Raw genomic sequence first — 23849 nt, forward strand, 5'->3', positions numbered from 1 at the left:
GAGACATCTCTGCCTGCTTCTTGCTTTTCTCCTCTCCAAGCTGTAACACCACCCAGCAAGCAAGCCGGGCTCGCAGGCTGCCTGATGCGGTGACGACACATCAGGGCCCCCCCCATGCTCATGTTTTTTTTAAAAAAAACCTCTCCACCCCAATGCTGTGGCTTATCTGAACATAGCGATACAGCCAGACCCTTTTAAAAATTTACGTGCCATCAAGCTTTCCACCCCTCCGTGAGCACAAAAATGGAAATTTCGTGTGTGAATATACTCTGAGGTGCCTAGCAGTGCAGCTGCTGCTATCGCAGTAAACGGTGCTGCGAACGAGCCACAGGAAGGTTCGTTCGTGCGAAAGGCAGCCTCGGCTTCGGTCTCCGGGCTTGGGCAGTTGAGGGAGACGAACGCCAGGTCAGCCGTCCAGTTGCGCGGCAAGGACTATTCCAGGAATCTGATAGCTAATTATGACTGGGGCGGGGCCTGTGAAGAAAGAGACGTCTCTTCCCAGGTACCTTGCAATAAATCAATGGGAACCATACGTATGATTAACAACGGAGATCCTGTTTCCAGGGGCAGGTATCAGGTTGTGCCACCCACAAGTTCTCAGGCTCAGAAACCACCAAGAGATGCTGAAGACGCTCAGTGCCGGCGCTTGGAACCTGTGGTCTGAACTGGCATGCCACCACCTGCTGCGGGCAAAGCAACTCCTCCCCGAGCGAAGGACACCTGCTTGAGGTACGCAGCTTGCCCCTTGACCTCTTCGTTCCAGTTGGGCTTGTGGGGGGAAAAAGCCTCTTGACAAGTGCTGGGTGTACTGTCACCTGCTGTGTCACAGACGAGAGCCTCCATCATCCCAGGCGAAGACCTACGAGAGATCACGCCACAGCCAATAAGCCAGGGCCCTCTCCCAAGGAGCTACGGGGCTCTGGCTCGCATCCAACGTTCCCAGTGCCTGAACGGAGAGGGCACTTCTGTTCAAATCAAGCTGACGAGGTGTCGCTGATTTCTGCCTGTCCCATTCTCGGCTGCGGGCTCCTTGCCTCAAACGTCACACCGCGTGCCACTCAAGTGCGGAGAGTCGTTCGGAGCAGCTTTCGAGGGGGCAGAGGGAGCTCGAAGTTGGAAACAGGACAGGGCCATTGAAAACAAATCAGCCAGTATCATCATGCCCCTGTATAAATCAATGGTGCGACCTCGTTTGGAGTACTGTGTACAGTTCTGGTCACCACACCTTAAAAAGGATATTATAGCACTGGGAAAAGTGCAGAAAAGGGCAACTAGAATGATAAAAGGGTTGGAACACTTTCCCTATGAAGAAAGGTTAAAACGCTTGGGGCTCTTTAGCTTGGAGAAACGACGTCTGAGGGGTGACAGGATCGAGGTTTACAAGATTATGCCTGGGATAGAGCAGGTCGAGAAAGAAGTACTTTTCCCTCTTTCTCACAATACAAGAACTCGTGGGCACTCTGTGAAATTGCTGAGCGATCGGGTTGGAACAGATAAAAGGAAGTCCTTCACCCAAAGAGTGATTCACACATGGAATTCACTGCCACAGGAAGTGGTGGCGGCTACAAGCATGGACAGCTTCAAGGGGGAATTAGATAAGCACATGGAGGAGAAGTCCATCAGTCACTTTTAGCCACAAGGTATAGATAGGGACTCTGGGGCAAGGGATGCTTTGTCTTCTTGGTTCTTGGGGGCAACAGTAGGAGAGCTTTTAGTGTCCCGGCCCCACTGCTGGACCTCCTGAGGGACCCTGGTATTTTTGGCCACTGTGTGACACAGAGTGTTGGACTGGGTGGGCCACTGGCCTGATCCAACACTGGCTTCTCTTATGTTCTTATGTTCAGACCCTTAGGGTCTATCAAAGTTAGTCTTGTCTACTCAGACTGGCAGCGGCTCTCCAGGGTCTGAGGCAGAGGTCTTTTGCATCACCTCCTGCCAGACCTTTCAACTGGCGATGCCGGGGAGTGAACCTGGGGACCTTCTGCATGCCAAGCAGATGCTCTACCGCTGAGCCACAGCTCCTCAAAGCACAGAGAGGAGCTGTGCTCGGGTGCTGTGGCCATATTTTGAGCCAGGAGAGCAGCCCCCCCCCCACTGCCACCACCGGCTCAGTGCTTGCGGACATGGCTGTCTGCTGTCCTCGTGGCAAAGTACAGCAATGACAACTCTTCTTTGCTAATAGGCAAGGAGTATTTTTAGCCTCTCGGCTCCAACACGCCCCCTGAATTTATCCTGCTGCAAAAAAAGGTCTGCCTGTGAGGGGGGGCAGGGCATCCTGATTCATACCTCCACAGCTTACACTTAAAATACTGGAGGTGGAAGCAGTTTAGGGACTCCTGAGTATAAAAGGTGTAAAGTTATATTGTCCGTATTGCACGACACTCCCCAATTACTGCCCACACAGCTCTGTTGCTCAGGAAGAGCCAGCACTCGCCTTGCACAAAGACAGAACTGAAATCTGGCTGTCAGCCTGGAAACACTCCCTGGTGATAGGCTGAGCTTCTGTGACGTCACAGAGAGCCCACAGTCGTGCTAAGAGCCCCAGGAGCAATGGAACAGAAGGAGGAAGAGGAGGAAGAAGAGGAAGAAGGTGGAGGAGGAAGAGAAGATGGAGAAAAAGAGTTGGTTTTAGAGCTTGCTCTTCACTACTTACAATTGACTTCTCTTCCTCTCCCCATAATAGAAGAAGAAGAAGAGATTGGATTTATATCCCGCCCTTCACTACCCAAAGGTGTCTCAGAGCGGCTTACAAACTCCTTCCCCTTCCCCTCCCCCTCCCCACAACAGACACCCTGTGAGGTAGTTGGAGCTGAGAGAGCTCTTGACAGAAACTGCCCTTGAGAGAACAGCTCTGACAGAACTATGGCTTGCCCAAGGTCATCCAGCAGCTGCGAGTGGAGAAGTGGGGAATCAAACCTGGTTCTCCTAGATTAGAGTCCGCACACTTAACCACTACACAAAACTGGCTGCACCAAACTGGCTGCACTTAACCACTACACCAAATAGACACCCTGTGAGGTAGGTGGGCCTGAGAGAGAGTCCTGAGAGAACGGTGACTGACCCAAGGTCACCCAGCTGGCTTCACGTGGAGGAGTGGGGAATCAAACCCGGTTCTCCAGATTAGAGTCTGCCACGCTCAACCACTACCCCAAGCTGGCTCATGAAGACAGAAATGCTGGTTTGGAAACATGCTTTGCGAAGGCCGTAAAGATGGACAAGGAGGTGTAGAAACCTTTGGCAGAGAAGGGAAGTTGAAAGTCCAAAAGGGGACACAGGTGGAGATGCAGGAAGCGGACAGGGATGCTTCAGTGACTGTATTATACCGTTTGGTTGGGTGGCCATGTCGGTCTGAGGCAAGAGGACCGAGTTTGAGCCCAGTGGCACCCACAAGCTTATACCCAGAATGAAACCTTGTTGGTCTTAAAGGTGCCGCTGGACTCAAATTTTCTTCTGCATTATACCGTGCGTGCTAGTAATCTTTCATTGTTAACGAGAACTCGAACTGCCACGGCACGCTCTTTTAATGAGTCTAGATGTACACATTTCACTCCGAGGGCTGTAGAAATTAGGATACCCAAGCCCCCCTTTTGGTCCGCCTGGCCATTGTCCTGGAATGGCCGCATGTGTGAAAGAATGGCAACCGTCAACTAGGAGTTCACAAGCAGACCACGTCTCTTGGGTGTAGAAGGATGCCATATCCCTTTCGCAGGGGAGAGGAACCCAGCCCTCTTACACGAGACCCGCCTAGAGATGTAAAATTTCTGGAAATTTTGAAGCTCGAAAAAAACCCCGTTTTTCCCCCGGGGTTTTTCGGGGGGAAACAGAAATTTTCAGAAAAATTGAAAAAAATGCTACATTACCATTTCTTTTGTCTTTTCTAGATTGAAAGTCATTCTGTTACTTTAGGAACATAAAATATGACTATGGACATTTTTTCTTGGCATGAAATGACCACACCTAGCATATTAAAAATATAGTGTATCCAAACAATTATTACAAACAGAATACCCAGCCACATGCAAAAACAAAACTGAAACTTTTTTATTTTCTTCTGACAACAGCACCTCCTAAAGGAAGAAATGCATCTTGTTCTTGCATTGGAGAGTTCAGTTTGTAACCTAGGACTTGCTTGTCCTCAGTGCACAGAAATTAGATCAATCTGATACCATATATATATATTAGAAATGATTTGGAAAATATTTGAACACCTTGTCTTAAAATATTTTATTCATCATGTTAAAATAAAACGTTCCATAATCAAAAAAAATTTCTTTTCTTTTTTCAATTTTTTCAATTTTTCAGAAAAAAACAAAAAAGGCTTCAGGAAAAAAACGGGGAAAAAAAAGTTTTCTGAATTTTTCCAGTTTTTTTCCGGGCCTTCACATCTCTAGGCCCACCGGCTACATTCCACGAAATGACGTTAAGGGAATTCTCCTTCCCCAGTTTGTACTGGTTTACCAGCCATACTTCCGTAGGATCAGCATATTGTGCTGGAGCTTTTGTTTCCTTCGCTATTGGAAAATCTTCTGAGATCTTGCGGCCCAAAAAAATGGGGGGGGGGGTCATCCGATGAAACAATCAAATGAGAATTGTTATTCCCTTTCCTTATCATCTTAGTAGGCTCAATAGGGCTCGACTGTAATCCAGTTTCGTCGCATTGTTAGCTTAGGCATCAGTACTGTTCCTAGTTCCTACTGCGCTGTTTTGAAGTGGGTAATCCACCTCGTCTCGGCAAGAAAGGTGGACTAGACACGATGTAAAGAATCAGTACTCTTCGTGCCGCTGTCCTTTCTCCCCATGGGGGGGGGGTCTGGCAGCTCACAAAGGTTCAGTGCCCCAAGGAGACGGGAAGGGCTCCTGGGAAACTCCCACCAGACCCTGCTTCTTTACCTGCCCTGAGCGCCTATCCACTCCCTCCCCCTCCGTGTATTGACCTGGGAAGACACATCAGGAATGGCTTAGATGCCTGAATCCCCGCCTGTCTGTCTAAGCCCAAGGCAGGTTCCAAGAACCCAGATTCTCTTACGCCAGGGGTGTCAAACTCGTTTGTTATGAGGGCCGGATCTGACATAAAGGAGACCTCGTTGGGCCGGGCCACGTGTGTCATAAAATGTGATGCCAGGTAGAGTAGAGATATAAACTTTATAAAGGACACAAACACAAAGGGGTGTTGTTTTTTTACTTAAAATAAAGGCATGCTTAAAACAGCAGCACAGTGCCTGACAACTGACACCTCTTGCTCTGAATGTCTGCATCAAAATGTCTGTGCTGTTGCAATCTTGATCATGCTGTTCAGGGGTGTATCTGTAAGCTGCAAACCTACGATGACGCAGCAGCGGCAGAACTGGAAGAAGAAGCAGAAGACAGCCAGTGCCACTGCGGGCCTGATGGAAGCCCTCCGGGGGCCTGATCTGGCCCCCGGGCCGCATGTTTGACACCCCATGTCTTAAGCCTTAATTTCCATTCTAGGGCTTTCTTCATCCCTCTCACAGTGTGATCTAAGCTGGGCTTTGGTATCTCCGATCTCCGCTCAGTCAATGGTTGACTAACAGCTTAATCAGCAGGAAGGGTAAGGGGGGAGCGGGGAAGAGAAAAGATGCAAACCTTTGAAGGGCTAGGGGGGATTATTTCTAGACAGCAAAAGCCAAGATCAAGGAAGTAGAGGAAACTGGTGGACAAACCGCACGGCCGATATTGCTCGGTCTGCCAGCGACGGAAAAGAATAGCTGGTGGAAGGAGACGGAGCCGCAGAGAGAAGGAAAAGGGCTCCTTCTGGGAAAAGGGCCAGTTGCTGCAGAAGGAGAGGTGGCCCTTAGAGAAACAGATGCTTTGAGTAAATGGTAAAGTAGGGAGGGAGGTAAAGAAAGGGAGCCCTCGCTGGAGACGAAGACCCCGATGCTGGGAAAGACAGAAGGTCAAAGAAGAAGGGGACGGCAAAGCATGAGATGGTTAAGGCAACAGACATAAAACTGAGCAAACTCCGGAGCACCGCGGAAGACAGGAGGGCCTGGTGTGATGTGGTCCATGGGGTCGCGAAGGGTCGGACTCGACTGTGCGACTGAAGGACAACAACAAAAAAGTAGGGAGGCTGACACCTCACACACCAGAGGCCAAGCGGAACCTTTACGTCTGTTGTGCTTCCCTTTCTGTTTTTCCTTTTTGATGAAAAGACATTTTATCTACCCTACCCTGTACTTAAAGGGGGGCGCATTACGACTGTTCTCCTTATAGAGAAGTCACATTGTGTTATAACCTTTAGAAACATCCATTGGGGGGGGAATTACACTTAATGTGAAGAAAGAAGTCACGGAAGACAGCCAAGAACCCCAGTGAGCCAGCGTGCGTGGTGGTTAAAGCGTCGGACTAGGGTCTGGGAAACCCCTACTGGCGTTTCCCAGGTTCAAACCCCCACTCTGCCATGGAAGCCTGCTGGGGGACCTTGGGCCAGGCACAAGTTCTCTGGCTAACCTACCCCAAAGGGCTGTTGTGTGCATTAAAAATGGAGGAGAGGAGAAGGAAGTGAAGGAAAAACAGAAAGTCTACAAAATATGCAACTCCTCTTCCTTATTATAAGTTGCGGTAAGAGGGAAATCCCTCTCAACCCTGCTAATCCCTTTTAAAGCAGGGGTGCCAGACATGCGGCCCGGGGGCCGGATCAGGCCCCCTGGAGGGCTTCCGTCAGGCCCGCAGTGGAACCGGCCGTCTCCTGCTTCCAGTTCTGCTGCTGCTGCTGCTGCATCACAGCTTGCTTCGCCAGACTCTCTCAATCACTCAGCCATTTCGTGTCTTCCCCTAGGTCCTAGACTCAGAACTCTGAGCGTGAGATTTCTGTGGTGTATGTCGAACCGCGCGTCAGATGGATCCGCCGAATACAGCCGACTCCGAAGACCACCGGAAGGAGAAGAAGAGGAGCCAAAACCGAAAGCCGAGCCAACAAAAAGCCGAACCGGAAAAACAACAGCGAGTCCCTCCACAGGGTGCCGGTAGGGCAGGCCCCACCCCTGACTATGTGTGGCCATAGATAGGGATAAAAAGTAACTTTAAGCCGCTCAGAGACCCCTCGGGGTTCGAGCGGGATACAAGTAGAAAGCATAAATAAATAAATAAATCAATAAATCAAAAGTAGGTTTGCAGCTTAGAGAGCTAATGTTTTAAGCGTGTTTTTATTTTAAGTTTTTTAAAAAACCCTTTGTGTGTGTGTCCTTTATAAAGTTTATATCTCCGCTACCTGGCATTACATTTTAGGACACACGTGGCCCGGCCCAACAAGGTCTCATTTATGTCAGATCCGGCCCTCGTAACAAATGAGTTCGACACCCCTGTTTTAAAGCAAATCCTATGGAACTTCTGTAGGATTTGCTTGGATCCAAGACGCACCCACAACGGCGGGCACCCTACCCCCCCCCCAGTTCCACGAAATAAATACTCCTCCGTCAGCACCCCGGGGATTCCAGCTCTGAGCTGCCTGCTCCCGCCCATCGCAGCCTCACGCTTCTATTTTCGCTCTGCTCCTGAAGCTACTACTTATCCCGTTCAACGCGTTAAAAGAGAGAGGAGGAGAGGAGAGAAAGACCCGACCTGATTGTTTCGGCAAGTTCTCCTTTGCACTGGTAACCAAGGCAACTCCCCCTTCCAGGATGATGAAGTGCTCCCCGCTAGATCCCCCCAAGAGCAGTCGCGCTAATTAAACGCCAACCCGAGGCACCGTGGGGTTCGCCACAGGCTCCGACAAGCCAGAGAGGGTCTGCTGGAGCTCTTCCTGCCCCCCCCCAAATAAATAATAGTGATAATAAATAGAAAACGGGCCCCATTTCTGGGAAACTCCAAGCAGATCCTTAGGACTTTCCCTATGAAGAAAGGGTTAAAGTGCTTGCGGCTCTTTAGCTTGGAGGAACGACGATGGCTGAGGGGTGACAGGATCGAGGTTTATGAGATTATGCGTGGGATAGACCAGGTCGAGGAAGAGGTCCTTTTCTCCCTTTCTCACAATACAAGAACTCTTTGTGGGCACTCCATGAAATTGCTAAGCAGTCGGGTTAGAACGGATAAAAGGAAGTCCTTCTACACCCAATGAATGACTAACACATGGAATTCACTGCCACAGGAGGAGGTGGCAGCTACAAGCATGGACGGCTTCAAGAGGGAATTGGACAAACATATAGAGCAGAGGTCCATCAGTGGCTGGAGGTGTTGGTGGCCAAGAACCTTCTAGCTGAGGAGAAGATTATCAGAGCAGTTAACATGTTACACGTGGTGGATGGGACCGATTTATGTTTTGCAACATCTATGTGGCAAACACATGGCCGCGACAAGGACTTCAAGTCAGATGTGTGCCTGAAGTTTTGTGCTGGGAAACTCCATTATGCGTAGATAGAGCAGGTGGAGAAAGAAGTCCTTTTCTCCCTTTCTCACAATACAAGAACTCTTTATGGACACTCCGTGAAATTGCTGAGCAGTCGGGTTAGATAAAAGGAAGTCCTTCTTCACCCAAAGAGATATTAACACGTGGAATTCACTGCCACAGGAGGTGGCGGCAGCTATAAGCATGGACAGCTTCAAGAGGGAATTGAATGAACATACAGAGCAGAGGTCCATCAGTGGCTCTTAGCCACAAGGTCTAGGTAGGAGCGCTCAGTCTGGGGCAAGGGATGCTCTGTATTCTTGGTGCTTGGGGGGGGGGCAACAGTGGGAGGGCTTCTAGTGTCCTGGCCCCACTGCTGGACCTCCTGATGGCACCTGGCATTTTTGGCCACTGTGTGACACAGAGTGTTGGGCTGGATGGGCCACTGGCCTGATCCAACACTGGCTTGTCTTATGGATAAACATCTGGAGCAGAGGTCCATCAGTGGCTATTAGCCACAAGGTACAGATAGGAACTCTCAGGCTGGGGCAAGGGATGCTTTGTATTCTTGGTGCTTGGGGGGGTGGCAACAGTGGGAGGGCTTCTGGTGTCCTGGCCCCACTGCTGGACCTCCTGATGGCACCTGGTATTTTGGCCACTGTGTGACACAGAGTGTTGGGCTGGATGGGCCATTGGCCTGATCCAACACTGGCTTCTCTTATGTTCTTATGAATAAACGCATGGAGCAGAGGTCCATCAGTGGCCATTAGCCACAAGGTATAGAGAGGAACTCTCGGTCTGGGGCAAGGGATGCTCTGTCTTCTTGGTGCTTGGGGGGAAGGGGAGGCGGAAACAGTGGGAGGGCTTCTGGTGTCCTGACCCCACTGGTGGACCTCCTGAGTGCACCTGGTATTTTTGGCCACTGTGTGACATAGTGTTGGACTGGATGGGCCATTGGCCTGATCCAACATTGGCTTCTCTTATGTTCTTTCTTTTCGAGTCACAAAGTAGTAGAACCACATTCTCACGCCTCCCTCTTTAACAAACCTGCCGCTTGCCTTCAATCTGTAATGCAATATGCAACCCGGGGAGAGAAGAAAACGAGGGGTTCCTACCCTGGCATTATGAGGAGCGCTCTGCCGAGGGGAGCCGGCCCACGTACTCAGCTTGCTCGCTCAGAGGGGACCCTCCGCAGGGACGTCCTGTGCCCTACGCAACCCCAATTACCTGTACAGCTTATTTCATTCTGGGGTGACGTTTCACATCCGTAGCAGCCTCCTAGGCTCATTCAAGTCCCCTTTTCAATACAGCACTTTACAAGGAACACAAGGGGGAAAGTCTTCCAGCAATTCGATTCTCAGTATGAAAAGAAGACATTGCCTTTGAACACCCTTCGTTTTGTATCGCCATGCGGGGGGGGGGGGGGATCACACACACTCTCTCTCTCTCACACACACACACACAAAGCTTGTAGAGCACAAGTTCATGCACAGCACTTCCACCAAAATAGAACTACTTTGAAGCTTATGCAACGCTCATTAAAGATACAAAACCACTCAGAAACCAGAGCAAAACATTTGAGGCCAGCGTGCCTCGGTCCTCTACCGAGTTAACGGTTTCTTCTATATAAGCCGACGCCATGGGAATCCACCTACGGGCATGATCCCATCTTGCTGCTGGGGGCAGTGACTTCGGAAAGGGCGTTCCGGCCCCCTACCTCGTTAATTCAGAGATGACTGGACAGACGACGGAGCACGAGAAGGGATCAGGTACCCAAAGGAGATGTAAAACCGCCTGGACGTGTTAAGTTGGGAGGGGGGAGAGACCATAACTGAGGGGCAGAGCACATGTGCGGGACACAGAAGGCCCCACGGCTCAGTCTAACCCTTCCAGTAAAAGGATCTCAAGGTAGCAAGAAGGAAAGATGAGATTAGATTACTGCAATGCAGTCTACACGGGGCTGCCCTTGAAAAGCATTTGGGGACTTCTGTTGGTGCACAGTGCTGCAGCCGGCAGGTGGACTGGAGTGGGCCGTAGGAACCTATCACTCCAGTCTTGTCCCATCTACACTGGCTCCCAGTTCGCTTCTAGGCACGACTGAAGATGCTGGTCTTGACCTTCAGAGCCCTATATGGTTTGGAACCAACGAAGAAGAAGAGGAGGAGGAGGAGGAAGAGGAAGAGAAAGAAGACGAGGAAGAAGAAGAGGAGATTGGATTTATACCCCGCCCTTCACTACCCAAAGGAGTCTCAGAGTGGCTCACAAACTCCTTCCCCTTCCCACAACAGACACCCTGGGAGGTAGGCGGGGCTGAGAGAGCTCTTGCCAGAAACTGCTCTTTTTCAAGGACAGCTCTTGTCAGAACTACGGCTTGCCCAAGGTCATCCAACAGGTGCAAGTGGAGAAGTGGGGAATCAAACCCGGTTCTCCCAGATTAGAGTCCGCGCACTTAACCACGACACCAAACTGGCTCTCAAGCCAATCCAAAGAGTTTAAACTGCTGGACACCCAACCTAACTGTAGCAAGTCAAGGAGACCAGAATCATCTAAGCTCTGTAACTGCCCAGGACCGACAGGGCTGTTGCACCAGAAGGCCTTGCCTGTAACTCAACCCTTGCCTGTCAGAACTACGGCTTGCCCAAGGTCATCCAACAGGTGCAAGTGGAGAAGTGGGGAATCAAACCCGGTTCTCCCAGATTAGAGTCCGCGCACTTAACCACGACACCAAACTGCTCCCTTATGAACCCGTCCGACCACTATGGTCATCTTTGGAGGCCCTGCTTTGCGTTCCGAGACTAGGCAACCCCGGGAGAAGGCCGTCTCAGGCATGGCGTCAGAGCTCTGGGACTCTCTCCCCAGAGAGACTCGCCTCTCCCCCTTCTGATGCCGTCTTCCTCCAGGAGGTGAAGGCTTTCTGTTTCGTCTGGCATTCTCTCAATGCTCCCTCCTTCCTGAACAATGTTTCAATTGTTGTTTCTGTGTCAATCAAATCTCCAGCAGCCAATCAGAAGCCTTGCTGGGCAAAAGCCCCACCTGGCCCTGCCCGCTTTCAATGTTTCCTCTAAGCTGTGGAGTCTCGTGAGCAAAAATTCTCCTTTGTGAGGTACTGGCATTAAAGTTGTGGGCGAGCGATTTGGCCGCTGCATAAATTAGTCTGCTCTGGAGCCGTCCTTCCTGAGCTAAGACAAAAATGTGTGAGCCGGAGGCTAGCTCACAGTAACTCAGCTTAGAGGGAACACTGCCCGCTTTCTAAAAACACTTTGGTTGGCACCCACTGCAGCACCACGCTGAGGACCCCCGGCCTAGGGAGCAGAATTCTCCTCTCTGATCTCCCCTCTGCTTGCAAATGAAGAGCCAGGAGACTGTAACACACAGAGGGACCGTCACTGCAGATACAGAGGGTGAGCATCATCGGCGTGCCTCCCCCCCCCCACTGCAAACCCCACCTCCTCACACCAAGATGCACCACTTCGTTTACCATGTGCCACTCGGAACGGGCTCATGCACTACTCAACACACACAACATGGCTGCACTCCATGCCACAGTGTTCGTACTGGGCTTGCTACGCAAGTCAACCATTACACAAACACCTCCATGCCAGCTCCGGAGACGTGCACGAGGAACACCACGTCATCTTACCAGACTGGTTTTCAAGAAATCATGTATTGCAACAACGCTCTCAACTGATGGGAACGCAGCCGCCTCAAGGTCTCTGGATTCTGGAGACGTGGGACCCCACCTTTCTATGCAAAGAGCACACACACAGCAGCGGAGCCCCGGCGTGGGCAGTGGGAAGCGAAAGTGCCGTATGCACCAAAATGTGGCCCTCAGGCCGAGGGACTGGCTCCGAGCAACACTGTGCCGAGAAGCGGCTTCCCCAAAGAGGAGCCATTTTTATGATTAGTGGGTAGTAGAGGAAGCAAGGACAAGCGCGTTAAAGAGAAGCTTTGGAGTTCGGCTCACACGACCACTTCTTCGAGGAAAAACTCAGGTGTCAGTGCTGTGAAACAGCCAAGCGGATTCACACGGGCTCTTAGAGACAGCCAAGACACACTCATGCCGGGGACGGTTGTGCGTCGGACGCGGGATTAACAGTTAGGTGCTCAAGCCAATGCGCCGAGAAAGAGCGACGCCTCACACACAAGCCGTAGGGGCCGCAGGGGCATGCGCACACACCTCTCTCTTGCCTCGGCGGGCCCAGCCCATCCGGCTTCACGGGCCGTCTCTTGCCCGGCTCTGGAGCGGCCGCTCGCAGCGGGGGAGGAGGGAGTCCTCTCGACTTGGTGGGTCGCATGTATCCTTTGATCTGCTCTGGGGCTCTGGCTCTTTCCTCTCTCTTGGTCTCCCTCGGGGCTTGGTCAGGACGTTCCGCGACCGCCTGCAGACCGACCGCTGCGCCTGGGCCGGTTTCAGAGCCGGGGACCACTCGTTCAGCGGCCTCCCTCGCTGCTTCCTCCCGGCCGATCACAGGTTCGGTCATGCCACCTTGTTCCGAAGGCTCAGAATAGTCTTGGGGTTTATTAGCAGGAGTCGCTTGTGCCGGGGGGACGTCCTCAGAGGCCTTATCTACCCTTGCCGTACTTCCTAAACTCTCTGGGCACTCGGATATCCTCTCTTCACCCACTTTAGCGCCTTCGCTCAACCCCGTGGGTTCTCCGCTGCCACCGACCAGCACTGCTGTCAGAGCCTGAAGTGCGACAGCTTCTTTGTTATTCTCCCAGGGAGCTGGAATTTCTGCAGGGGGGGTGATGACTTCTATCCCAGCAGAGCAGCTTCCTGATGCTGCAGCAACTGCGCCCCGAGCCGCCTTCTCCTCCGGCATCACTGCAACTAATGCTGAAGAAGAGAGCCCAAAGCCTGGCGTTTTGTCCAACAGGTTTACTCCTCCGCCTTCCACTTCTGCGGAAACGGGGGACGTTGCCCGGTCTTCTGCTCTGGCGTCCTGTTTGACGACCTGGTTGGACGAAGCCTGCTTGGCTTTCTTCCTCTTCTCCCTCGTCTTGTCCCCTGCCTTCACCAAAAGGGAGGCCTCTATCATGGCCTCTCTGAATTCAGCCGCGGCCGAATCTTCCTGGAGATCAGGCTTCTTGGCCTTCCGCTCCTCTCTGCTCGAGTCTTCCACTCCTCCTGGAGGGGAAAGCGGCTCCTTCGTTAGTCCCGCTGCAACTTTGCCTTGATAGCTGAGAAAGGGGCACTGGCTCCTGGGATTCGCTTCATCCAGAGGAGACGGCCCCGGTGAACCAAAGGGGCCAAGGAAGCTCACTGTGTTTCCATCCCAAAGCATCGGATGCCCCGGAGGGAAGCTTTTAATGTTTCGGTTTTCGTCCACAAACTCCATTCCTTCCAAGGCGTACTCCAGCCCGGTCGCCTTGGGATGCTGCCCTTGCTTCGGGTCTGCCTTTGCAGGCGAAAGGACGGGCTCCTCTGGGGAGCTGGTGGTCTTTTTGCTTTTTCCGTCGCTGCCCCGCTTTGCGGGTTTCACGCCAGGATCCTGCCTGCTGGCCGGATCCAAACCGCCGTCTCTTGGCTCTTTCCTGCGTCTATCGGAAGAGCGCCCTTTAGGCTTATCATGGATCTCGGCACCCGGAGCCCCCTCTGCCTCGGCCCCCAAAGGAAGCGGATGGTCCACACTAGCCCTGCTCTTTCTATCTATCCCATCATCCGCTCCTTTACACGTCTCATCGGCAGCCGGGACACGAGGAGCGTGGCCTGCAGCTTCTGGATCCCTCGGAAGATGGTCTGCAGCTCTTCCTTTGCCTGTGGCAGGGGATGGAACCTTCTCCACCTGACCCGGCTCTCGGCACGCAGCAGCCGGTCCAGCAAGATCCAGCTTTGCCTCCAAAACCTCATGAACTTGGGGCATCGGCCCGTCATCCCCGGGGATCTTTGGCTCTTCTTTAGCCGGCTCTCTGAAGGGGGGGTGCGCTTGTGGTGAAGCTATAGCTTCTGCAAGATGCTCCAGGGAAGCCAGACTAATCTCCTGCCCTTTGCGGGCGGAAGGAGCGTCTTTGGTTTTGCCGAGAGGCTCCTGCTTTGCGGGGCTCGTTCTTCGGGCCGAAGTGGGTGGCTGTTCGGAGCAACTGTTTTTGAGAGCCGTGCCGGAGTCCTTGTCCTCCTTTCCTTCAGGGCCTTCCACCGGCTTTATGGCGGGACACTGCGCTGGGCCTCCGCCTGGTTGCTCCGGAACTGTGGAGTCACTCTTGTCAACAGCACCCGTCTCTTTAGCGGCGCCATCCATCGCGGAGGACCTGTTCACCCTGGTGTCGGTTTCTGGCTGTTGTGTGGCATACTTGCTGGATTTTTTGCTTCTCCCATCGCTGGTCCTCTTTTTGGGCTTGCTCATCGGCAGCGCTGAACCGGGCTCTGCCACGACGGAGCCCTCTGCACTGGTGGGACTCGGGTCCTTGCCTTTATCGGACACGACAGCTCCCTCTGTCTGGGCGCCTGCTGCGAGCGAGGCGGGACATTCAGGCGCTTTGGTCGGAGTCTCCGTGATAAAGGGGTACGCTGAGGAAGGGAGATCAGCCCACTCGCCCTTCCAGGGTGGAGGCACGTTTGGTTTTCCTACTTGGGGCGTTGCAGAAAGAGCTTGTGGCTTTGCCGTATCTGCGGCAGCTTCCAACAACCGGCTCCCGGTTTCCGAGCCAGGTTCTTTATCGGGAACGACTTTCTCTCTCATTCGATCAGCAGGGCTCACCTCGATGGGAAGGCTGCCGGCGCTCTTCTCTGCCTCCGGGGGAAACAGCGGCCCAAAGAAACTTCTTTCGGCGGCCCTAAGGCTCTTCCCGTCGCCGCTCCTTTTCTTTGGCTTCTCCCCTGCCCCTGCAGAGCCGCGAGCCGCTTTATTCTCTGTGAGACCGGGGCAGATCGTCTCATTGCTGGCGGCACCGGGGCCCACTTCGGGGAGCGACACCACTTTCTCCACGGCCAGACCCCGCCTCAGATCAGCCATGTCCTCTGAAAGCGGCAGCCTCTGCTGCTGCGGCTGCTGCTCCGGGTAATTTTTTGCCTTCTTGCTTTTCCCATCGCTGCTCCTCTTTTTAGGTTGATCGGCAGCCATCCTGGGAACAGCCATGGCCGGCTTTTCAGGTGGACTGGAGCAGATGGCCTTGTTTGTATCAGTCAAAGGCACTTTCCCACTTCCAAGTCTTTCATCGAGGGCAAGGGGCTTCGCTGCATCTGAATGTGCTTCCCAGGAAAAGGGACTTTCTCCTGAACCAAAAGCAGGCTTCTCATTTCCCACTGGGCCGCTCTCATCTGACAGACGCCTTGCTTTCGGTGCTGGCACGGGCTCTGGCGCAGCTGGGCTGCTTCTTTCAGGGAACCTCCTTTCTGTGGGTGCTTCTGCAGCCTTCTCCTCTGAGGGAGCGTCAGTGGCTTCCTTCCCAGCCCTCCTGCCGTTTCCGTGCCCACCTGGCTGTCTGGGCTTCCCTTCCAAGACCGCATTTCCAGCCACTGGATCCTCTGGGGTCGCCTTTCCTCCTTCCACCTCTGCTGGTTTTGCAGCTTCCCCGCTCACAGCCACGCGGCTGCTTGCAGTGGGTCCGGTGTCCACAGCAGACAGGTCCAGGCCCACGTTCTTGGGAGACCGGCCCTCCCCTTCCCTGCTTTCCCCGAAGATGCTTATTGCCGCAGGGCTGGCTTGCGCTGGGGGGGACGTGGGGCTCCCCAGCTTGCTCCGCTCAGCGGGGCCCTTCGCCTGCTCCTTGGGAGATCCTTTCTTTCTGCTTTTAGACGGCAACCTCGCTCTGTCATCACCGATCATTTCCGCTCTGCCAAATTCTACTGCTTTTGCGTCCAGCTCGAGTTTCAAAGAGCTTTCGGTGTGCTGGATCAGCTCTCCTCCTGCAGGGGCGGAGGCCTGGCTCTGAGCGCCCGACGGCTGCCACTCCATCTCGCGCTTAGAAGTGTCTTTCCAAAGGACTCCCGCGGAGACACCTGTGACCTCTTGGGGGCTCTCAAGGGGCACGGCAAGGGGAACGTCAGGTTTTTGGGGCTCGGAAACACACGGGGGAGTTCTCAGCCGTTCAGCGGCTTCCTCCCACGCTTCCACTGACCTGGGGTGCTGGTTTCTCTTCTGCTTTGGTTTCTTCTTCTTCTTCTTAAACGCCGCCGATGCTTCCGGATCCCAGCCCTCTTGCGAGTCATCTCTCTGGCCTTCCGCAAGCTCAAACGGATGGCCAGCGGCTTTCCGAGGAGCGGCCTTGCCCCGCGGGGACGTCCCGGTGACATAGCCCCATTCTGGTGTGGCAAAGGGGTCTTCTCCGTGGTTGCGGCTCTTCTGTGCCGGGAATGGTGCAAGAAGCTCTGCCGGGGCATCTCCAATAGGTACTCGAGCAGGCTTTGCTTTGTTAAACCTGCGGTGGTCACTGGATTTGTTAGCTTGTCTGACTTGGGTAGTGGATACACCTGGAATACAGGAAGTTTGCTCAGCTGCCAGGGCACTGACTTATCAAGAGTAACTCACCAGAGTGCCAGAGGCCTTACTTGTCTACCCCACTTCAAAATGCTGCCAAGTTTGGAGAAGGTGGCGGTACTAATCCATCCTAGTGTATATTCACTGCTTACTGCCAATTTATCACACACTATGGGCAAAGTCTCCTGAAGATTCGCTGCATGTATGTTAAAGAACACGAGGCCACTACTCTTCCTTGTGCTCAAAGAGCTCTCGCGGCCCAAATTAAACGGGCTTTGGGACTCATTTTGCTTCTTTCTTAGAAAGATGCTCAAGCAAAAATATCCTAGCATTTCCTTGCAGGAGGAAACGAGGTGGTGAGGCATGACGCAATGTGCATACAGACACATGGAGAAGCCAAGTCGGCAAACAAGTACCAGCAGAAGGTGAAACTCTCTGCTGGAAGAACAAAGCCACCCCCTCTGTCCAGGATGGAGCGTTTGCTCCGTTCAACGGAAAAGGCTGCAGAGACCGATTTGGCAGAGGTGGGCCCCCGGAATCATCCCTCAATAGAGCAGTGGAAAGAGATTAAAGGGAAAGTGGAAGACATGCCAAGATTAAACTCCAGCACGAGTACAGACCACTCCTGTTAAGGGGTCTGCTATGGAACACTTGTCTGATAGCAGGGGTCATTTCGTAGAAAAAGAGGTGCAGGAGCTCATTAGCATAACTTATTAGCATAACTTATTTGCATAACTTATTTGCATATGCCACACCCCCTGACATCACTGGAAGTGTGTCAGAAGGCAACACCCACCGCTCAGGCTCCACTGGACTGTTTTGGATTGCTAGCTATTGGGGGGGGGGGATGCGCAGATCTGTCCTCGCAGAGGAGGGAGAGCTTGTACCTGAATAACACCTGGTCTTAAAGGTGCCACTGGACTGTTTTGGACCGGAGGGCTGGGGGGAGCTCTGCAACTTACCTGGCTGCTTCTTGCTCTGACTGAGGGCTGCTGGGAGCAGGGGGTGGAGCTTGTTGCATGTGCCCGCCCCCTGGGCTCTTTACTGCCGGAGCTCCGCTCCTGTGCGCTCCGGCAGGAAATGACCCCTGTCTGATAGCCAGAATTAAACGTTAAGCAAAAAGAATCTCAGCACTGGAGGTGGGGTGGGGGATAAACCAATACATGTTGGTAAAAGAGGGGAAAGATTGTGGTGAATCTGTCAGTGTCTGACACGGCTACCGGTCTAACGTCAGCGACCTAAAGGAGAGACCCGGCCTTGGCGCAGGGGCATCACGAAATAAGCCTAGGAAACCTCTTCCTCCCTTCGCAAAAGATGCAGGAGGCCAGTGCAGTTTGCAGGAGAGAGGAGCAGCCGGGCAGAGAGGGGAGACCTGCACTGCGAGAGCCGCCGCTCCTCTCCTGCTACTTCCCTTCCTCCACCTACCTTCAGGGTCCCGAGGGGGTTTCTCCTGGGGCTGCTCCACAGGTGGGCCTTCCTTTGGCTTCTCTGCTCCAGCAAGGTCAAGAGCCGCCGTTCCCGGAAAGGGCTCCTTCGGTTCTGCTTTGGGCTCTCCCACAGGCACAGGCTCCTTGGGCTCTTTTGGTAGGAGCAAAAGCACAAGGAATCTCATTAAAGCTGGGAGATAGTCCAGCCGGCCAAAAGCACAATCTTCAGGGGCAGGATTCAGCTATGAGAACTTAGGAAGAGCCCCGCTGGATTAGACCAGTGGTCTGTTGAGTCCAGCATCTTGTCTCACACAGGGGCCAACCAGTTCCCCTGGAGGGGCAACAACAGGGCAGAGAGGCCGAGGCCTTTCCCTGATAAGTACATAAAAAGAGCCCTGCTGGATCAGTCCACTGAGGGTCCATGCAGTCCAGCCTCCTGTCTCACACGGGCCAATCAGTTCCTCTTGAGGGCCGGCAACAGTGCCGAGAGGCCAAAGCCTTCCCTTGATAAGAACATCAGAATAGCCCTGCTTGACCAGACCAGTGAGGGTCCAGCTACTCCAGCATCCTGTCTCACACAGCCGCCAACCAGTTCTTCTGGAGGGCCTGAGAAGAACACCAGAAGAGCCCTCCTGGATCAGACCGGGGAGGGTCCATACACTCCAGCCTCCCGTCTCACACAGGGGCCAGCCAGTTCCTCTGGAGGGCCAACAGCAGGGCACAAAGGCAGAGGCCTTCCCCTGATAAGAACACCAGAAGAGCCCTGTTGGATCAGACTAGGGAGGGTCCATCCAGTCCAGAATCTTGTCTCACACAGTGGCCAGCCAGTTCTTCTGGAAGGCCAACAACTCATTTGCATATGCCACACACCTTGACAAAGGGCAGGCAGGGTACCCAGACATGTTCAAAATCCCCCCCCCTGAGTTTCTCCACAAAAGCGGAGAGGCTCATGGGAAAAGGGGGGCATGTCTTCCCGCCTCCCCTTCCCCTCCCCAGCCAACTCGCCATGGCTGGCTGGCTGGAGAAGAGAAGGGAAGGGCAGGCAGGCAGAACTTCCTGGGTTACCTGCCTGATCTTCTCCAGGTGCCCTGCAGCTGGGGAAGGGGAAGAAAGGCATTTAAATCCCCACCGGGGGGGGGGGGCCGCCCCGCCCCTGGGCTCCTTATTGCCGGAGCACCGTTCTGGTGCGCTCCGGCAGGTAATGAACCCTGTTTTTTTATAATTTTAAATTATGGGAGACTCCATTTGCCGCCAAGGGAAAGACAGGCTGGTGTGCCCATCTCAGTGAAGCGCACCCCTTTCCCATTGCTTTCCTTACCTGCAGGTTCTGGGAAAATCTCCACAGGTTTGGCTGGCGGCTGCTGATGCTCCTCATGCTCCTCGGCAGGTTTGCTGGGAGAGTCCTTGTTCCTCTTGTTGAGCTTCTCCAACTCGGGAAAGTGCTCCACAGGGCAGCTGGGAGAGGAGGGGGGCTTACTCTCTTCTTGCTTTTCCAAGGGGTGAGGAGGAGGGGCCGGGCTCTGCTCTACCTTCTCCGCATGCTGGCTGGGAGCAGGCTTGCTGTCTTCTACTTTCTGGACGAGTGGTTTACTGGTGGCCTCCTCTCTAGGCTGGCTGAGAGAGGCCTTGCTCTCATCTATCCTCTGGCTAGGAGCAATCTTGTTTTCTTCCGCTTTCTCATCTATCCTCTGGCTGGGAGCAATCTTGTTTTCTTGCACTTTCTCATCTATCCTCTGGCTGGGAGAAATCTTGTTTTCTTCCACTTTCTCATCTATTCTCTGGCTGGGAGCAATCTTGTTTTCTTCCGCTTTCTGGGCAGGCCATTCACTCTCTCCTGCCTCCATATGAAGGGCGGGAGAGGGCTTCTTCTCTTCTGCTTTCGGGCTGGGAGGAGGTTTAGCTGCCTCTTCTGCCTTACTCTCACCCACCTTCTCACTGGGCTTGCTTGCTGCCTCCTCCATCTGCTGGCTGGGAGATGGGCCGCTGCTTTCCTTCTCCTTGTGCTGGTCGGGTGAGGTCTTCTTTTCCTCCTGTTTCTCCAGTGCACAACTGTCTACAGCCGGGGCTGCTAACTCCGCGGCCTTTGTCTTTTGATCCTTGCTCATAGGGGCTTCTGGAGAGGCTGTCCCAAGAGAAAAGCAGGGTTGGTTTTTCCCATTCACAAATGCATGCAGATATGTTCTGTCCACCTGCACTCTAGTCTGCCAACCACGGGCAGGCTGATTCTCAGCTAACATCTTTTGTGTGCAAGAGACCACTCGCCAAACTGGAAAGCAAAGGCTGGAACCCGTGGACTCCTCAGAGCGTGGCCAAAGCCAAGACTCCTACCCCCACCCACCTGCTGTGGGCCTGGAGATCAGCAGCCGGAAGAGAATGAAAGCCTTGAGGTCAGCTAAGAGGACAGCCAGAGACATGCCCCACATCTGCCATATGGCACTGGAATACCAAACCAAACATACAAATTCTGCTAGGAAAAAACCATCAAAGATTGCCAAAATATATAAACTCTATTTAAGAATTACAATTTCTTATATCACAGTTTTAAAGTTGGTGGTGTCACAACATCAAAATAAGTGCATACTGTATAACTATAAATATAACTATAGACAAGGCACAGATTACAATGTTTCCTCCTTCAAAGATAAATATTGGTCCATACAGTTCTGTTCAACTTGATAGGAGGAATCCACGTTTGCAAAACATTTTCAAAAACAGCCTTTGCAAAAACGCCCGTTCTAGATACTTAAATGAGACGTTTCCATCAACTTCTTCAGTTTGCCGGCTGCATAGTTAGAACCCGATTTCAACAATCATACGAGAACCTATGATTCGCTCCTTCACACTGTGAACCTTGTTGTCAAGGGAAATTGTTGAAATTGGGTTCCAACTTGCAGCCGGCAAACTGAAGAAGCTGATGGAAACGTCTCCTTTAAGTATCTAGAATGGGCGTTTTTGCAAGGCTGTTTTTGAAAATGTTCTGCAAACGTGGATTCCTCCTATCAAGTTGAACGGACTACACGGACCAATATTTATCTTCGAAGGAGGAAACACAGTAATCTATGCCTTGTTTATAATATTTATAGTTATAGTATGCACTTATTTTGATGTTGTGACACCACCAACTTTAAAACTGTGATATAAGAGATTGTAATTGTTAAACAGAGTTTAAATACTTTGGCAATCTTTGATGGTGCTTTTCCTAGCGGAATCTGTATGTTTGGTATCTCGGTGACGCTAGTTTCCCCAGCTGTTTGCATGGGGCACTGGAAGGCTGAGACGATGACAAAGAGATTGTGGAGCTCTTACCGGCCTCCCCTTGACTTCCGCGTCAAACTTCTCGGCCTTGATTTGGATACCCAAAGCTAGCCCAGGCTTGTCAGATCTCAGAAGCTACGCAGGGTCAGCCCCGGTTTGTACTCGGAGGGGAGACCACCGAGGAAGTCCAGGGTGGCTACGCAGAGGCAGGCCACGGCAGACCACCTCTGTTGGTCTCTTGCCTTGGAATCCCAAAAGGGTTGCCATGAGCCGGCTGTGACCTAATGGCACTTCCCACCACCTCCATCAAGCTACTCGGGGTGAGGAGGGGGAGTGAAGCACCTAACTGTAACATGCTTCTGGATGGGACATTTTAGGATGATCCAGGGGTCATTTCGTAGAAAAAGAGGTGCAGGAGCTCATTAGCATAGCCTATTTGCATATGCCCCACCCCCTGACATCACCGGAAAAGTGTGTCAGAAGGCAACACCCACCGCTCAGGCTCCACTGGACTCTTTTGGATTGCTAGCTATTGGGGGGGGGGGAGCAGGTGCAGATGCGTCCTTCTTGCAGAGGAGGGAGAGCTTGTACCTGAATAAAACCTGGTCTCAAAGGTGCCACTGGACTGTTTTGGACCAGGGAGCTGGGGGTGAACTCTACAGCTTACCTGGCTCTTCTTGCTCTGACTGAGGGCTGCTGGGAGCAGGGGGTGGGGCTTGTTGCATGTGCCCGCCCCCTGGGCTCTTTACTGCCGGAGCTCCGCTCCTGTGCGCTCCTGCAGGAAATGACCCCTGGGATGATCGTTCTGAGTGCAGAAACTCACCCAGCCCACTCACTGGAACTGAGGGGAAGCCGAGCAGGATGTGATATCAGAGGACACCAAGGAGAATTAGTGGGTGGCCCAGGCGAGCCCGATCTTGTCAGGTCGCAGAACCCAGGCAGGGTCAGCCCCAGTTAGTACTTGGAGGGGAGATCACCAAGGAAGTCCAGGGTGGCTGTGCAGAGGCAGGAAACGGTAAGCCACCCTGTTCATCCCTTGCCTTGAAGACCCAATGGGGCCATCGCAAGTTCAGCTGCGACTTGACGGCATTTCCACCCTGACCCTCGCCCAGCTTCTTGGGGTGGGGGTACGGAGCAAAGCACCTAACCTTAAAAAGCGGCAGGCCAGGAAATTCAGGACAATCTCTCGGAGTGCAGAGACACACTGAGCCCGCTTAGTACGGCAGAGGGGAAGCAAGGCAGGATGCGATATCAGGGGACAAAAGGGAGAAGTCCCGCAGGGCCTGCAAGACGGAGCTCTTCCGCCGGGCATATGGTTGAGGCAGCGGATGCCCCCTCCCCTCCCCCCAGCTTCTGGCCAATCACCCATCAGTGGCCTGGATCTGATTAGACATCTGATTAGACACCGGGTTTGACTTAACGTCTGATCTCTCTGTTTTTTAACATGGTATCGGAGGATACTATTCTGTGCAAATTGTTATTGTAACGCTGTTTTAATTCTATTGTTCTGTTGTACACCGCCCTGAGCCCGTTCGGGGTGGGTGGTATAAAAATCAAATAAATAAAACAAAAATAAATAAATAGAATGAATGGGAGGCAGAGCAGGGTGAGGAATGATAGGGAGGGGCTAAGGGAAGAGCCTCTTCCCCCAGTCCTTGTCCCATGGTCTTCTTTGCAAGTCCTTACTCACAGAGAAGTGCCCGGCGACCTTGAGACTGCTTCACAGAAGGGCTTATCAAAGTGTTTCTCGCATGAATGAAGAACTGATGTCATTTTTAGGGGGTAACAACCACCACCACCACAAAAAAAAGGCCACGAAGCCTCACTGCGGACTCACTCACTTGCTAGCGCTTCCTTTGGAGGAAGGGTCCTCTGGTCAAACCAAGGTTCAAATCCCATCAGCTCTCCTGCTGTAGGGGCAGGACCTGCACTGCCTACGGGAGAGAAACCAACATGGACAGAAAGGTTAGGATCCACCACGCCCCTTCGTTTCTGAAGTCTGAAGACTGGAAGGAAGCACATCACCACGAAAGAGAACCGAACTGGGCCTTAGACGCGACCAGCACCGGCGGCTGCATGTTTGAAGAAAATGCACCCCAATTATGCCCCGATCCAAGCCCCCCGGAACTGGAAGACGGTCAAGTCCGCCTACCCATGACCAAGAAGCTCCAAAGCCAACCGGGCACGATGCCCCAGCTCTGACTGGCTGAGGAACCAGCTGTTTCAAGGCCTCTGCAGCACAAGCCACCGAAGCTATTTCATGACACGGGGCTCCCGTTTCCATCAGAGTAAAGCCATCACCTAATGCACACAGGGCTGCCTCACCTGCTAGGTGAACTAGGAATTCGCCTAGAGCGCAGGCCGGCCCTGGCCCTTTAGGGGCACCAAACAGGACCTCCCCAAAGCCCC

At 53.0% G+C, this 23849-nt stretch overlaps 1 protein-coding gene across 10 annotated transcripts in view; it reads right to left on the bottom strand.

The window, feature by feature from the left end:
- Positions 1 to 23849, bottom strand: part of MAP4 (microtubule associated protein 4) — a 317020-nt gene that overhangs the window by 77635 nt on the left and 215536 nt on the right. For all 10 annotated transcript variants that reach the window (XM_015422361.1, XM_015422360.1, XM_015422359.1 and 7 more), the window contains 4 exons: positions 23282 to 23374; positions 19504 to 20307; positions 18184 to 18336; positions 12519 to 16751 (listed from right to left, as the gene is read on the bottom strand). In XM_015422361.1, the coding sequence (XP_015277847.1) occupies positions 12519 to 16751; positions 18184 to 18336; positions 19504 to 20307; positions 23282 to 23374 (5283 nt within the window). The remainder of the gene's footprint in view (positions 1 to 12518; positions 16752 to 18183; positions 18337 to 19503; positions 20308 to 23281; positions 23375 to 23849) is intronic.

This window comes from Gekko japonicus, unplaced genomic scaffold (assembly GCF_001447785.1).
Source record: "Gekko japonicus isolate JY-2015 unplaced genomic scaffold, Gekko_japonicus_V1.1 scaffold915, whole genome shotgun sequence".
NCBI lineage: Eukaryota > Metazoa > Chordata > Lepidosauria > Squamata > Gekkonidae > Gekko > Gekko japonicus.